Consider the following 16,259-nt stretch of genomic DNA (forward strand, 5'->3'; position numbering starts at 1 on the left):
CAGATGTAATGGGCCTTTCTGACCTGGATTTGCTATCGGCATGGAAGTCAAATGGGGCCACCCAAAAATAAGATGGTTTCAAGAGGTACAGAATGTTGAAGGGGTTGGGGTTGGGCAGAGGAGAAACAATTAGCCCACTCATGCCTTATCCGTCTGGAAGCGGGGGGTTAGGTTGGGGAGAATGTGTGTTGCCCAGAGTGGCTGGGGTACAAATAATTAATAATAATAATGATTAGGTTAGAAACTTCAGGGTTTTACCATGGCTTCTGATCAAGAACAAATCATGGATTGTTGGTTTGGGTGCAGTGGTAAGCTGGGGTTTGTTTCAAAGCAGGAAAGGAGGGAGAGTATCACTAAACAAGAGTAAGGAGAAAGGGGAGGAGGAATTTGTAATAGCGAACCTTCCAAAATTTCCTGATACTGAGTCAGATTATTATGACTGTATGATACATCACCTTGGTTAGCAGTTAGTATGCAGTATGAGACAGCTCTGACTTAATTTTTACTTATTAAATAAAATGAATCTGCTTTCTGAAATGTATATGTGTTTGCTTTTGGAAAAGGTAGTTGCATGGTAACATCTTTCATATGTGTTATTTGGATTAAATTACAGGCTTAAAATAGACAGCATTGCTTATATGTAAAAAAAAAAAAAAGCTTCATATAGACTGAAACATTCAAACAAATTTTCTGTGAACTTAAGCTCTTTCAACTCTTTAATAATGGAAGAAGATTGCATAGATGTTAGAATGATTCCTGGCCTCTAGGCAAACAGTGAAATTAAATGAGTTGCCTTTATATTTCTAAACCATTTTGTCTGTAGTAATACTGATCTAGATGCTAAGCTGCAACAATAGAAATTGTAGTGTTTCCCTGACAACTGAGAAAAACAGACATGCATAAAAACTGAGGTTGAAGGATGCAGCACTCATAGATAGTGTGGGTTGGGATGGCTTCTTACCTCGCTTGAGATAGCAAGTAAAGAGCGGGGGAAATATTATGAGAAGAGTAGTTCTAAACTCTTTGGCATCTGGATGGGGCTTCAAGAAAGCAAATGAGAATGCAAGATCCTGGCCAGATTTGACCATAATTTGGTGTGCTTCAGGTAAGTTTTCCTTTTTGCACATTATATGTAGAAATAATCATAAGTCAGACTCTTGTCAATCCATTCCATTCTCAGTGCAAACCCATATTCTTTCTACACCCAGACCCTTCACATTCATGCCACTAAAACTGACATCTTAGTCTATAAGCAACTACTTCCTAAATTTGCAGCGACTAATCATAATTTTTGTTCAGTTCATTTTGGCCTTTCCTGTCATCTTTCTATTACTTATACACAGTTCTCCACTAGCGGATGTGCACTAAAAGCCCAATCGAAGTAAATGAAACAGATGCGTGGGTAGGTACAAAATTGTATTCTTTTAAGTTCAGTTTTTTCTGACCTCATGGATTGTTGGGAACAAATGAACCCAGTCCAATCCTGACTTGTTGGAGCAGTGTGAACCTATGTGGCAGGAGGGAGGTACTTTCATGATTAAACCATTATTTTAAATGTCCTGTGACTTATTGTGACTTATTAAGAATGAAGCAAATATAGGCCATCTGAGCAGGAATTGTGCCAGTTTTGTGTCTTGTGCAGTATTCTTCACACACTTCACACACTATTAATATGGAATTGTCAATTATTTAAAACGTATACATCACCTTTTCAACCTTGTCTCAGTTTTTAAGTTTTAAAATACTGAAAAATGTGTAGTAATTAAAAATTGTGTTGCAGGCTGCTTTGCTGTTTGTTGAATTTTTGTGAATTAAAAATTTAAACCTCAGTGGAAAGAAGAGCTCGGTGAGCACAGTAGGGTGAGTGATATAGGAAGCACAGAATTACTGTGCTTGCTCTTGAGTTACAGTACTCTAGCTGCCATGAAAAGTCTGTGTGCTGTAAATGGCTATATGCAGAAAAAAAGATTTGCAGATGTGATAAGAGAAGTCATCCGGAAGGAATTAGTCAGAGTAGGCTGTTGTGCAGGTGCTGTTACCATAGCAAGGAACGTGTGCACATGTGATCCTTTTTTGAAATGCAGTATAGTTGCTGAGGAACAATTAGCTTCCTGTCTTTACCATAGGGATATAAGTGAAACAGTGGGCAACTCACGAATGCACCTGCTGTACTAATGACTGTTTTCACTATGAAACAAAGTGTTATCTATTAATTTAACTGATGTCAGTTTAGATGTTTTGACTTAGTATGTTTTTAGGTGCACGCAAGATGCTCCTGGGTAGGTTTGGCTTTCCTGCTAACTTTAAATTAACTTTCCTTTCTCCAGCTGAATGTTGTGTTGCCTGCTCTAGATGGGGATCATACTCCCTCTGAAGGATCAGGTTTGTAGTTTGTGGGTTCACCTTGATCCATTGCTGTCACTTGAGACCCAGGTAGCCTCAGTGGTATAGAGTGCCATAAGCTTAGGCTGGTGGCCCAACCATGACCCTATCTGGACAGGGATAACTGCGCTACAGTGATAACTGGGCTACAGTCTAGTAACCAAGATTGGATTAGGGCAACGTGCTTTATTTGGGCTGCCTTGGAAAAGAGTTTGGATGCTTCTATTAGTGCAGAATGGGGCTGTCTGACTGTTGACAGATTTGAGAGGAACAGTTCATATAGCACCAATTCTGTTACAAGTACACTAGATTGAATGAATGATTATGGAATGAGAAAACTACATGTTTTTGCTGCAGACAGGGTGTACAGTTTATACATAGTGTATACACAGCTCTGTGTGTGTTTGAATGAAAGGTAGGTGTTTGTATGAACTATTTTAATGTTGTTGTTGTTGTTTAGTTGTTTAGTCGTGTTCGACTCTTCGTGACCCCATGGACCAGAGCACGCCAGGCACTCCTGTCTTCCACTGCCTCCCGCAGTTTGGTCAAACTCATGCTGGTAGCTTGGAGAACACTGTCCAACCATCTCATCCTCTGTCGTCCCCTTCTCTGTGTGCCCTCAATCTTTCCCAACATCAGGGTCTTTTCCAGGGAGTCTTCTCTTCTCATGAGGTGGCCAAAGTATTGGAGCCTCAGCTTCACGATCTATCCATCCAGTGAGCACTCAGGGCTAATTTCCTTAAGAATGGATGCGTTTGATCTTCTTGCAGTCCACGGGACTCTCAAGAGTCTCCTCCAGCACCATAATTCAAAAGCATCAATTCTTCGGCGAGCAGCCTTCTCTATGGTCCAGCTCTCACTTCCATACATCACTACTGGGAAAACCATGGCTTTAACTATACGGACCTTTGTTGGCAAGGTGATGTCTCTGCTTTTTAAGATGCTGTCTAGGTTTACCATCGCCTTTCTCCCAAGGAGCAGGCGTCTTTTAATTTCGTGACTGCTTTCACCATCTGCAGTGATCATGGAGCCCAAGAAAGTAAAATCTCTCACTGCCTCCATTTCTTCCCCTTCTATTTGCCAGGAGGTGATGGGACCAGTGGCCATGATCTTCGTTTTTTTGATGTTGAGCTACAGACAATATTTTGCACTCTCCTCTTTCACCCTCATTAAAAGGTTCTTTAATTCCTCCTCATGTTCTGCCATCGAGGTTGTGTCATCTGCATATCTGAGGTTGTTGATATTTCTTCCGGCAATCTTAATTCTGGCTTGGGATTCATCCAGCCCAGCCTTTCGCATGATGAATTCTGCATATAAGTTAAATAAGCAGGAGACAATATACAGCCTTGCCGTACTCCTTTCCCAATTTTGAACCAATCAGTTGTTCCATATCCAGTTCTAACTGTAGCTTCTTGTCCCACATAGAGATTTCTCAGGAGACAGATGAGGTGATCAGGCACTCCCATTTCTTTAAGAACTTGCCATATTTTAATGTTATAATTTATTTATGTTTGTTTTTAAATATATTGTAAGTTGTTTTCAGACCTTCAAGTAACAAGTGACTAACTAGTCTAAATAAATGCATGTCCAGAGCGCTCGCAGATGTTACACTGAATGTGGGACTGTCTGAAAGTTGAGAATGGGCATATTCCATGTGTGTACTGGAGATTCCATGTTTCATTGGCAAAGGGGAGACAGAAGAGGAGGTATGGGAAAGCCTGCTTCAGCCACCTGTCTTCCCCACTCAATCTGCTGGCCTACTCATTCATACCTTATCTCCCAAAGCAACCAGTGCCAATGGCAGGGAAAGCAGGAAGGGTTGCAAAGCCCACTGCACACTGATCCACCTGCCTGCCTCTGGTTACCTCCTCATGACTAAGGCTGCTTGCCTCCTGGGGCAGTTTTCCAGTGACAGGCCTGCTTTGTTGCCACGTTCTTCCTCCTTGACACCTGATGCTGCTGGGGCAGACACTGTGTTGCTGGAATGAGGTATGCAGCTGCAGCAGCAGAGCAGTAAGGTTGCTCAGTGGCTGCCCTGGCTTGCCTTAGCTGTTCCTTTGCAGCTCATCTGGGCCCACTGCTTACCTGCCTGCCTGCTGCTCTGTCATCTTTGGTATGGTCACCTACTGGCGACCATGGGAACTGCAGCATTGTCACATTCTTTGATTCAAAAATATAGTACATCCATCCAAAATGCTCGTTATACGAAAATTCACTTATCCAAACATGATAGGTGCTGTCTCCAATCCTGTTTCAGTAGCTGAAACCTCTGCGTGTGCAACTGCAGCTAAATTGGTACCATTGGATCTGGTTTGTCATCATACCATGATTGGAGATCATGGAGTGTTAACAGTGGAGCACCACTTCATCTTTGTGACTTCCAGGAGAGATTGCATGGATGCTGTTCCCTTTTGAGAACTGGCTCTAGGTTTTTCAAGATAGGCATGACCTGGAACAGGTTTGGCCACTGCTAAACGTAGATCAGTTCATCCATATACAGCAATGATATTGTTTCTCCAAATCTTTTCAATACATTCTCCATAAAGACATGTTAGAATGGATGGGCTTATTTGGTGCCAGTGACTTCATTTTTTTCCATGGTGCTTTGAATTTTTGCCAAGCAAAATTCTTTGCAGTTTTGAGCAAGTTAAGTGTCTTTGCTAGCTGTGTCTTTAATCCTATGCACACAACTATCAGTTTTGCCAGGACTTGTTTATTCTGTTTGCTGGTAGAAAGTTTTTCTGTAGTCCTCTTTGCTAATATATTTTCGATTCTCTAAATGGAAATACAATTATTTATTTTAAAGGTAAAGTGAACTCAAAAGGGAACTATAACCTCATTTCCAGCAAGATTCACAAAGATGCTTCATTTCTGCAGAGCAATTAAAAACTGATCTCTCCCCCCCCCCCCAAGTTACACTGATGATAATCATGGGAATACCTGATTTTGTGGATATATTTTATGATTACAGGTAGGTAGCCGTGTTGGTCTGCTGTAGTCGAAACAAACAAACAAAAATCCTTCCAGTAGCACCTTAGAGACCAACTAAGTTTGTTATTGGTATGAGCTCTCGTGTGTATGCACGGGTATCTGAAGAAGTGTGCATGCACACGGAAGCTCATACCAATAACAAACTTAGTTAGTCTCTAAGGTGCTACTGGAAGAAATATTTTATGATGTTTTCTTGTATAATAATAGTTAACAGTGTTTCTATTCTTTCAGATTAACACTCTTATAAACATAATAGCAAGGACTCTACTTTCCAAGAACCCATTATTCGATTATGCATATGCAGAACACAAGTGGTAAAAATTAATCTTTATTCATGAAGTGCTCTGAGACCTTTATTCATGAAGTGCTATGAGCTGTAGGAGTTCAAAGAATTATTAGTGTGTCAATGGGAGAGTGAAAATACTCAAGATGCCAGTGTAATGGAATTAAGATGCTTCACCTAGTAGGTTGCTTTAGATTAGTTAGCAAGAGCCTGAAATTTTCTTTCTTATATTTAATTGCAGTGATTCGTCAAATTGGGGTGGGTGAAGGGAGGGAAAGTGAGTATTTATGATTCTTTGAATCTTAGTGAGCTTGACAGCAAATCCAAGATAATGGATATTTGTAGCAAAATAATTTGCTCTTTGGGACACAGGTGGCGCTGTGGGTTAAACCACAGAGCCTAGGACTTGCCAATCAGAAGGTCGGCGGTTCGAATCCCTACGACAGGGTGAGCTCCCGTTGCTCGGTCCCTGCTCCTGCCAACCTAGCAGTTTGAAAGCATCTCAAAGTGCAAGTAGATAAATAGCTACTGCTCCGGCGGGAAGGTAAATGGCGTTTGCCTGCGCTGCTCTGGTTCGCCAAAAGCGGCTTAGTCATGCTGGTCACATGACCTGGAAGCTGTACACCGGCTCCCTCGGCCAATAAAGCGAGATGAGCGCCGCAACCCCAGAGTCGGTCACGGCTGGACCTAATGGTCAGGGGTCCCTTTACCCTTTTAATTTGCTCTTTAATGGCAGCTAGCAACTTTTGTTGGTTCCAGTGCTATTAAAACTTACCATCCTTTCATCGTGAGAACTGTTGATTTTATTACTATTCTCTGCTTCCTGTTCTTTGACCAGTTACTGATCCATAAGAGGACCTGTCTTCCTATCCTGTGACTTAGAATCATAGAATCATAGAGTTGGAAGAGACCACAAGGGCCATCGAGTCCAACCCCCTGCCAAGCAGGAAACACCATCAGAGCACTCCTGACATATGGTTGTCAAGCCTCTGCTTAAAGACCTCCAAAGAAGGAGACTCCACCACACTCCTTGGCAGCAAATTCCACTGTCGAACAGCTCTTACTGTCAGGAAGTTCTTCCTAATGTTTAGGTGGAATCTTCTTTCTTGTAGTTTGGATCCATTGCTCCGTGTCCGCTTCTCTGGAGCAGCAGAAAACAACCTTTCTCCCTCCTCTATGTGACATCCTTTTATATATTTGAACATGGCTATCATATCACCCCTTAACCTCCTCTTCTCCAGGCTAAACATGCCCAGTTCCCTTAGCCGTTCCTCATAAGGCATCGTTTCCAGGCCTTTGACCATTTTGGTTGCCCTCCTCTGGACACGTTCCAGTTTGTCAGTGTCCTCCTTGAACTGTGGTGCCCAGAACTGGACACAGTACTCCAGGTGAGGTCTGACCAGAGCAGAATACAGTGGCACTATTACTTCCCTTGATCTAGATGCTATACTCCTATTGATGCAGCCCAGAATTGCTTTGGCTTTTTTAGCTGCCGCGTCACACTGTTGGCTCATGTCAAGTTTGTGGTCAACCAAGACTCCTAGATCCTTTTCACATGTACTGCTCTCAAGCCAGGTGTCACCCATCTTGTATTTGTGCCTCTCATTTTTTTTTGCCCAAGTGCAATACTTTACATTTCTCCCTGTTAAAATTCATCTTGTTTGTTTTGGCCCAGTTCTCTAATCTGTCAAGGTTGTTTTGAAGTGTGATCCTGTCCTCTGGGGTGTTAGCCACCCCTCCCAGTTTGGTGTCATCTGCAAATTTGATCAGGATGCCCTTGAGTCCATCATCCAAGTCGTTGATAAAGATGTTGAATAAGACCGGGCCCAAGACAGAACCCTGTGGCACCCCACTAGTCACTCTTCTCCAGGATGAAGGGGAACCATTGATGAGCACCCTTTGGGTTCGGTCAGTCAGCCAGTTACAAATCCACTGAGTGGTAGCATAGTCAAGACCGCATTTTACCAGCTTCTTTACAAGAATATCATGGGGCACCTTGTCAAATGCCTTGCTGAAATCAAGGTAGGCTACATCCACTGCGTTTCCTTCATCTACCAGACTTGCTAAGCTTGATGAATGTTTTCCAAGGGTTGGATCCAGTGGCGTATATGGCCACATCCGCACAATTTAAAGCATAGTTTTATCCTTTTAACAGTCGTGGCTTTCCCCCAAAGAATCCTGGGGACTCTTGTTAAGGGTGATGAGTTTTTAAGAGACCCCTATTCATCTCATAGAGCTATAATTCCCAGAATTCCCTGGAAAGGATTGATAAACAACTATGGAGAGCCACTACCAGTCACTGTATAGTATTGAGCTGGATGGATCTATGGTATAAGGCAGATTCCTATGTCATTCCTAAATCCTGTTTGGATGCCAAATTCCACATACAAACTATTACAACTCTGACTGTGGTTGTGCCAGTCTGATGGCTATGATAAAGAGGCATGTATCCATTGATTTGATGCAGTCAAAGAGTTTGACAGGTAATTATTTGTGCAGCAGCTGAACACTAGCAGCATAGTACATGTGAGATTTGTTGATTTGAATAATAAGCAATCTTGTGGAGTTTCAACTTCATCTATTCCAGGGCAACGAACCCTGTGTTCCAACGCTGTGTTCCAAGAGTCACATGCAGCTCTTGACCTGATTTCATGTAGATGGGGGAGCTGGAAGGGAAGGAGGAAGAGAAAAATTGGGGTGGGGGGGGGGAGAGTGGTTGAGAGGAATAAAGTTGAAGGGGCTATTTAAACAGCGTCTGCAGTAGAGAACAGTTGTATATTGATTTAGAATAACCAGAAAGTGTAATCATAATAAGAAAATGTTTTCCAGAAGACTTTTAAAATGAGGGAATATGATGACTGTACGCTAAACAGAACCATAAGAAGAAATTCAATTTTTGACTTGACAAGGCCATGTGATAATCTTAATGAAATTGTACCACCTGAGATATATCAGTGAGAGACTGCATGATGAAATATATCTCTGCCCATTTAAAAAACTCCCACCAGGTACAAAGCTAGCACCTTTGGTTGAACACTTCAAGCTTCGTTTGAATTTTCAGGTGCTTTTTTAAACACACAATTCCTCATGTGCAGAATGGAAATAGTATGATTCTCTGTGTACTGCTGAAAGTTGGATTAAGTTAGACTGTCAATTAACAAAGATAGTGGAGGAACTTGCCTCTGAGTGGGGGAACAGTCACTGTCCTCTCAGTCTGAAATCACGTTGAATCATTGCAGTCCTGACATTGGATTAAATATCTCAGAACTCTGAGGCAGTAAAATGCACTTTGGGTTCAGAGACTTGCACGCTTGAAATGTTCTCACAATTGCTATAAATGGCCTTGATACACATTTCACCAGTAGAAATTTGAATGAAGAACTCTATAAAGTGTTTTTGTTTAAAGAATGGGCTCCATTCCTCATTTATGAAGGTCATTATTTATCTGTAGACACAGCTGCTTTACTTTGGGGAAGCTACTCTTAGTCTGAGAAAATATTTTTTGTGGGATGGGGGGGGCACACTCTAATCTAGACCTTTGAGGATATTTACATAATTGCATGTTTTAGGCTACCTCCCCCCAATAACGTCCTTATTCTACACCTGTTCTGCACCATTTCCTGGGAGCTTAACATAGAAATTCAGGTTTGGTTTTTGAACTGTTAGTTGCTTCTGTTTCTGATTTCCTTTCATCTTTGTGGTTACAAGCTAGTAGCTCTTTTTGATCTCAGGGTGGTTCACAACATTGAAATACAACATAAAATACATAATAAAAACAAGAACAAAAACAAACCCCATCCCCTCTCACAAATATATTTGAAAGGGTATCAGATGTTAATCAGTCAAAGGCCTTGTTGGAGAATAATATTTTTGCCTGCTGCATCCATAGAGGAGTGTTGAGGGTTTCATTAATTTAAATTTCAAAAGTATTGTTTTATATTATCCAATAAATATTTGTATAGTTCACTTTTGTGCACAAGTGGAAAAACTTCATCATTCTTTAAAAATTATCTTTATGCAAGTGGGACCTGCAACAAAATGTATTAGTGTGGAACATCCCTGTTCATTGCTGGTTGAAACCCTGCCCTCTTCAAGGATACTCAAATTCCATGCCCCACTCCAGTCCTCAGCATTCCATGACCACTGGGCATGCTCAGTCCTCAATTGTGGTTTTTTGGGGGGCAGAGATTTTTTCCTAAATATTCTTTGTATTTCTGTAAACTATGAGCTTCTTCCAGTAAGCTGGCTGATACCTTTCTCTGTGTGGATAGTACTGTTTTGGCTACATAAGAACAGGCACTCAGAGAATTAAAATTACTGTTTGTACTGTGTATAGCACTGGGACCCTGCAACAAAGGAAGTGTATGTGTATGTGCTGGTGGAGGAGGGGGGAGCCTCCCTTTTCATGTAGGAGACTCTCTAGATTGTGAGAAAGTGAGTGGGGGGCACTATATGTGTTGTGTGTCTGTGTTTTTGACATCTTACTTTTCCAGCTATTCCATTGCCCATCCCTCCCCTCCCCTCCCCCCTCCCCCAATTGCCAGCATTCTATGAACATTCTATGAGCAGGGATGCGGGTGGCGCTGTGGGTTAAACCACAGAGCCTAGGACTTGCCGATCAAAAGGTCAGCGGTTCGATTCCCCACGACGGTTTGAGCTCCCATTGCTCGGTCCCTGCTCCTGCCAACCTAGCAGTTCGAAAGCACGTCAAAGTGCAAGTAGATAAATAGGTACCGCTCTGGTAGGAAGGTAAACGGCGTTTCTGTGCGCTGCTCTGGTTCTCCAGAAGTGGCTTAGTCATGCTGGCCACATGACCCAGAAGCTGTATGCCGGATCCCTCGGCCAATAAAGCGAGATGAGCACCGCAACCCCAGAGTCAGCCACGACTGGACCTAATGGTCAGGGGTCCCTTTACCTTTATCTTTATGAGCATGAGCACACTCGTTCTCACTAGACTCTCTTTGGAGGGTCTCTCTCTCCCAGTTATGCAAACCTTGAGATTACCCTCACTCAGTCTGCTGATGCCTCTCTTTTGTATGGGGCTGTTACTGTTGGGGCTATGTAAGTGAGGGCACTTGGAGATTGGAATTGGAATTAGAACATAGGGCAATGACTACAGAGAGCACAATGGAACAAATGGCTGAAATGCCTTCTGAAATACCTAACAAAGAGCTCACAGAAGTAATCCATACAACATTTATTACATGAAAAAGTTACCAAGTCTATTCCTATGTATTGCAGCTGCTGCTTGTGTTTTACACGACCAGAAGGAGGGTTCTGATGGATTGAAAGGCTATTAGTCCTGCTGTATCTTTAAAGAGAAAAAAGGGATTTTTTTCATTTGTACCTGATGGGTTTTTTTTTATCTGTTTGCAAATGTTGCTCTAATGGTTTGAAACCCAGTTGTGTCATTTCTTTACGCCCACACAGAGCTGCAGTAGTACAGACACTGTAGCAGGAAAACCATATTACCAGCTAGAGCCATTAAAACTCTTCCCACGCCAAATGTGGGTTGAAATCACCCTCTTCTTCCCTCCCCACCCCAAAGCCCACCGCCCACCACCAAACCTTCTGTGCATCGGGTTTTTTTTACACATTTTAAAAAAGAGAGCCAGAACAATTGAAAAGAAGACTCTGAATCCTTTGTTGTTGTTGTTCCAGCGCTTTCCCAAAGAAACCTGAAGCACACCTCTGGCCTGTGGACTTAGCCATCTAAAGGTTAGCAAGAGCTTTGTTGTTAATTTCTCTGCTTAGCTTTGATGAGAGACTGCAAAGAACGGGAAGGGCTAAGTTGTGGGTATTTTAATGCAGTGACTGTTAGGATGGTTGCTTTTCTCTGACACACACAGCACTCCCCCCCCCCCCAAAGCAAAGAACCTTAAATAGGGCTTTATTACTGATATATTTTGCACCTTCTGCTCAAGCATCAGAAACTTTGAAATATGGACCAGGTTTGTTTCTGTCCTTATAGAAAAGCAAGCCTGTTGATGTGTGGTATGCATGCTAAGGACAGTTAACTCTTTTCTGGCACTGTAAAGCACAAGTGATTTTGACCAGAATAACTTGAAACTCCCTGTTACGCACATTTGCAGGAAGAATCTTGTTTGTGCAGTTTATTATGAAAATGCTGAACACATGTATAAGATTTGTTTTTCCTTTAAAAGAACTAATCTAAATTTAATTGCCATGAAAATAACCTAAATCGTGCATACTTTATGTAATTCAGTTTTCATGAGTACTGTTGCTAGAATTAGTATCGGAAAAATATTCATATTGAATTAACATTGGTCAAGGAGAAGGCAAGTGCTCTAAACAATATTTGCTTTAATACTTATTGTGCAAAGGGTGTTTTTACTGAGGTCAGCTTTTGAAATTTCCAGCTTTGCAAATGATCAAACAGGAGAGTAAAAATAAAGAATGCTTTTTTTCTTCCATACTGAGATGAATCAGAGATTCTTACTTCCTTTGCTTTGAATTTTTAATGAACGGCTTTAGAATCTGCTCTGTAGCCCTTTGTACTAATTGTAATAATTTGCTCTGTCATCCTATTGCATGCTCTGAAGTGACTTTTATTACTCTAGGATAAGAGTTAAGTAATGGATAAATGCTTTTACGTTAAAATAAGAACTGATGGGACTGTATTGTGGCACTAGCAAAGGTTGTTACCAGATGTTTGCTACAGCATCTATAGAAAGTCTTGCCACTCCCATGACTGAAGCATGTTTTGTAAACTTCTATAAGCATGTATATTTTACTAGAACAAAATACAGTTTCTAGCACATTTTGATATTACAAGCTGTCTCGGGTGAATCATAGGCAAGGCTAATTAATTATTCAAAATGGTTTTAACATTTACAGATATATAAAGTCTGTAACCCAGATTCAAATGCTATAAGGACAATGAGCTTCCTTGGTTACTGGTAATTTAGAAATAGAATGCTGGGCTGCCAGGCTTTGTTAGCAAAGGCGCTGGAGACAGCCAAATCCAATAATCTCATGGAAGTATGGTTTATTTAGTACCATAAATCAGGCCCACAGATTGGTCCTGAAAAGAGAATATTACAGCAATTGGTCCATTAATAAGGTTTGGGATGTATTGTCAACAACTGCACTGAAACTTTTAGCTATAAGATACTGGAGGATGAAACCAATTTCAACAGCAAACAAAAAATGGGAAATGTCAGAAGAAAATTGTTTGCAGTTGAAATAGATAGCAGGGGAAATATTTCTACTCTAGCTCAGAAATCTGCAACTTTATTTTTGAATATCTGCTCTGTAGATTGCTTACTGTGTTGTACCGTATTTACTCGAATCTAAAGCTCACTTTTTTTGGCCAAATGACATTGCGAAAATTAAGGTGCGCATCAGATTCAGTGGGACATTAGACTAGAGTAAATACAGTACTAAAGACAAAACATACTTCTTGATGCCCTGTTTTTGCAGTGGTCTGGTTGTATCATGGTTCCACTATTGAGGTTGTGCGTTGTGCCTTAGCACTCATGCCCTGATCCCCTCCTGCACTTTCTAATTTGTAATAACTTGTTCACTGTTGAATCCAAATCAGACAAACTATGCTTGCTTAGCATTACCACAAACCATAATTTGTGCACCAGAATCCCAAGCCCATTGCAAAGTGTACATTCCAACTGTGGCATGGAAATGAACTATGGATTTCAGTAATGGTAACCATAGTTATTGTAAGTGAAGGAGGAAATTGGAGGGAAGAAACTGGAATGGCTGATCTGTTTGACAATATTATACTTGTTCAGTTGCTCCTTCATATTTATTAAGAAGCAAGGCACGGAACTGACCTGATGACAATGTATGTAGTTATTCTAGGCTCATTTTGTGGCATCTATAAACAACCTCACACGACTTCTTGTTGTTCAGGAAATACTGTATGCTGCAGTACAAACTTGCTGGAACCCCAACATGCTGGAGAGCTGTATTAATTTTTTATTTCAGATTTTTTAATTTTAATGTTTATTTATTTTCAACTTTTGACAAGAAAGATGATGAGGACAACAACAGTATATGCAATGACAGTAGGTACAAAAAGCAGGACACGTGCTTAAAATATCCCAAAACTTCAAAATTTAACTTTTGCCCCTCCTAAATACCTCAAGTATTACTTCATATATCTCTAGCACTTAGTTTTTGAGAAATGGCCTTTACATAGAAATATATAGAAAGCTGCCTTATACCCAGAGTCAGATCTGGCCCATCTAACTTATGGTTACCAGACGTCCCTGTTTCCCGGGGACAGTCTCTGGATTTACAAAGCTGTCCCCGGACAAAATCTGTCCCCGGAATGTCTCCAGTTTTCATTTAATGCCCCTGGGTTTATTTTTTAAGTGTTATAGATTTATTAGGGAATGAATGTTGCGTGATTGGTTCAATGGCACAAGACGCATCATATGGGGACTTCTGGCGAGGCAAAATGGTGGGTGCCACGGCAGCGAGCAGCTCCTAAAGCCAGCCAGAGCCAACTGCGCTATCAGTCTGGCTATGAGCTGCTGAGACTGCTGCTGCCACTACAACTGCCGAGGGGGAACCGGGGACGCCTGGCTTGTCAACTGGGGGAACCGCTGATCCTCCCCCCCCCCCGCAACCCAAATCGAGCTAGGAGCGAGAGCGCCTGGGCGACTGCCCAGTGGTGCTCCTGGCCAGGAAAACCCGGAGCCGACACGAGGAGGAGGAGAGGAGAAGAAGAAGGAAGATAGAGAAAGAGGGAGGAGAAAAAAGAAGGGAGCCCTGACCTTGCTGTGCCGCCACCGTTGAGGAGTGGTAGGAGAGCACCGGGAGGGCAAGGACATGTGGCCAAGCCCAGGACCGACCTGAACCTACTCCACGGCAGCTAGCACTCCAAGAGAGCAGGCCGGGGCCCAGAGGAAGGCTGCACGACAGAGGAGATCACAGAAGAGATTACTTTTTTAAAAAACTTTTTTCTTTCTCTTTTTTTAAAAAAAGTGTCCTCAGATTCTTTGAAAAAAATCTGGTAACCTTAATCTAAGTAGCAGTTGTTCTCCAGGGTTCCAGGCAAGAGTTTTTTCTAGCTTTACCTGAGGCTATCGGGGGGGTGTGTGTTGAACCAGAGACCTTTTTGCATGTTCTCTGCCACTGAGCTGTGGCTCTTTCCTTTAGTACGCGTGATTGAGTTTCAGAGCATGAAGTCTCCAGTTTCATTTTGAAATGTGATATAGTACTCATAAAGGAGAAAATGACTGCAATACAATACAAAAGGTTCTTATTGTCCAGCTTGGTGGATCTCCATGCATTTTGAATGCTCATTTTTCTATGGCTGCATTTGAGTGTTAAAACCAAAATCATAAGCTTCAGATGCTTATAAAAGTTGTACTCCTAATGAAGAGCACTGCCCATTTGTTTGCCTCCAAGTCTACAGGGCCCTCATCTATACTCCAAGAATTCTCAAAGGTTAGGGGAACATTTTAGGCACCTGGTGTGAATGCAATACAAAGTCAAACCATGGCATAGCATGAATGAGTTGCTTCCCAAAGTAAAGACAAATGACCCTAGGTTCAGCTGTAACCTGGACATTTGGTTGATCATGCTTAAGCTATGGTTTGTCTCAGCGTTATGTGTGAACCTGGCCATAGCTTGTATCAGTAAAACTTGGATATGCCACTCACTAAAAGGTATGTTTAGGTTTTATATCTCTTAGTGACAGCTAGAGGTCTTGTTCATCGTTTTGTGCAACCATAAATGCACAGGTCCCACATGATATGAAAGTCAGTAGGTTCTTTGCATTGCATTGTTTGAGCAGTGAAAGACAGCAAGCCTGGATTCAGACTTAACAACAAACCATAGTTTATCATGAGGATGAGTCTTCATAGGGTTTAGAATCACGTGTTCTCATTTCCTCTTTGTTTACATTCACGAAGAGGAGCTAGCAGTTAGTTACGAAGCAGAAGTTTTCATTTTCCTGTAATGTCCAAACTTGGGGAACCATAGTTTGTTTTAACTATGATCACCTAAAGGAAGTAAGGATCAGATGACTAAAAATTGGCAAGGATTCAGAGGGTTGCATTTTGCCTACTACAGTATATGTACACCAAGGGCTTTTCCGACCTTTTTTGCTGGAGCCTCTTCAGGTGAGGTGCAAGATCAAGGGAAGTAATAGTACTGTTTTGCTCTGCATTGATCAGACCGTACCTGGAGTACTTTGTCCAGTTCTGGGTACCACAATTTAAGGATATTGACAAGCTGGAATGTGCAGAGGTGGGGGACCCAAGATTTTAAAGGGTCTGGAAATCAAGCCTTATGAGAAACAGTTGAAGGAGCTGGCTATGTTTAGCCTGGAAAAGAGGAAACACAGAGGAGTATGATATACATCTTTACTTATCTAAAGAACTCACATGGATGATGGTGCGAACTTGTATTCATCAGGAAGAACTTTCTGACGGTAAGAGCTGTCCAACAGTGGAACTGAGTCCTTTGAAAGGTGGTGGACTCTCCTTCTATTCCATGGAGGTTTTTAAGAAGAGGTTGGATAGTCACCTGACGTGGATGCTTTAGTTGACATTCCTGCATTGCAGAGGGTTGGACTAGATGACCCATTGTGCCCTTGCAACTCTGCAATTCT

The 16,259-nt window shown here is 41.8% G+C and overlaps 1 protein-coding gene across 1 annotated transcript in view; it reads left to right on the forward strand.

Annotated features, from left to right (window-relative positions):
- ZNF831 (zinc finger protein 831) overlaps positions 1 to 16,259 on the forward strand; it is a 38,125-nt gene continuing 21,866 nt past the window's right edge. Inside the window, 4 exon segments of the mRNA XM_083618308.1 lie at positions 1 to 85; positions 1,344 to 1,402; positions 2,328 to 2,360; positions 2,362 to 2,382. Coding sequence (XP_083474434.1) covers positions 1,358 to 1,402; positions 2,328 to 2,360; positions 2,362 to 2,382 — 99 coding nt within the window. The 5' untranslated portion in view covers positions 1 to 85; positions 1,344 to 1,357.

This window comes from Podarcis filfolensis, assembly GCF_964270895.1.
Source record: "Podarcis filfolensis genome assembly, chromosome: 6".
Classification (NCBI taxonomy): domain Eukaryota; kingdom Metazoa; phylum Chordata; class Lepidosauria; order Squamata; family Lacertidae; genus Podarcis; species Podarcis filfolensis.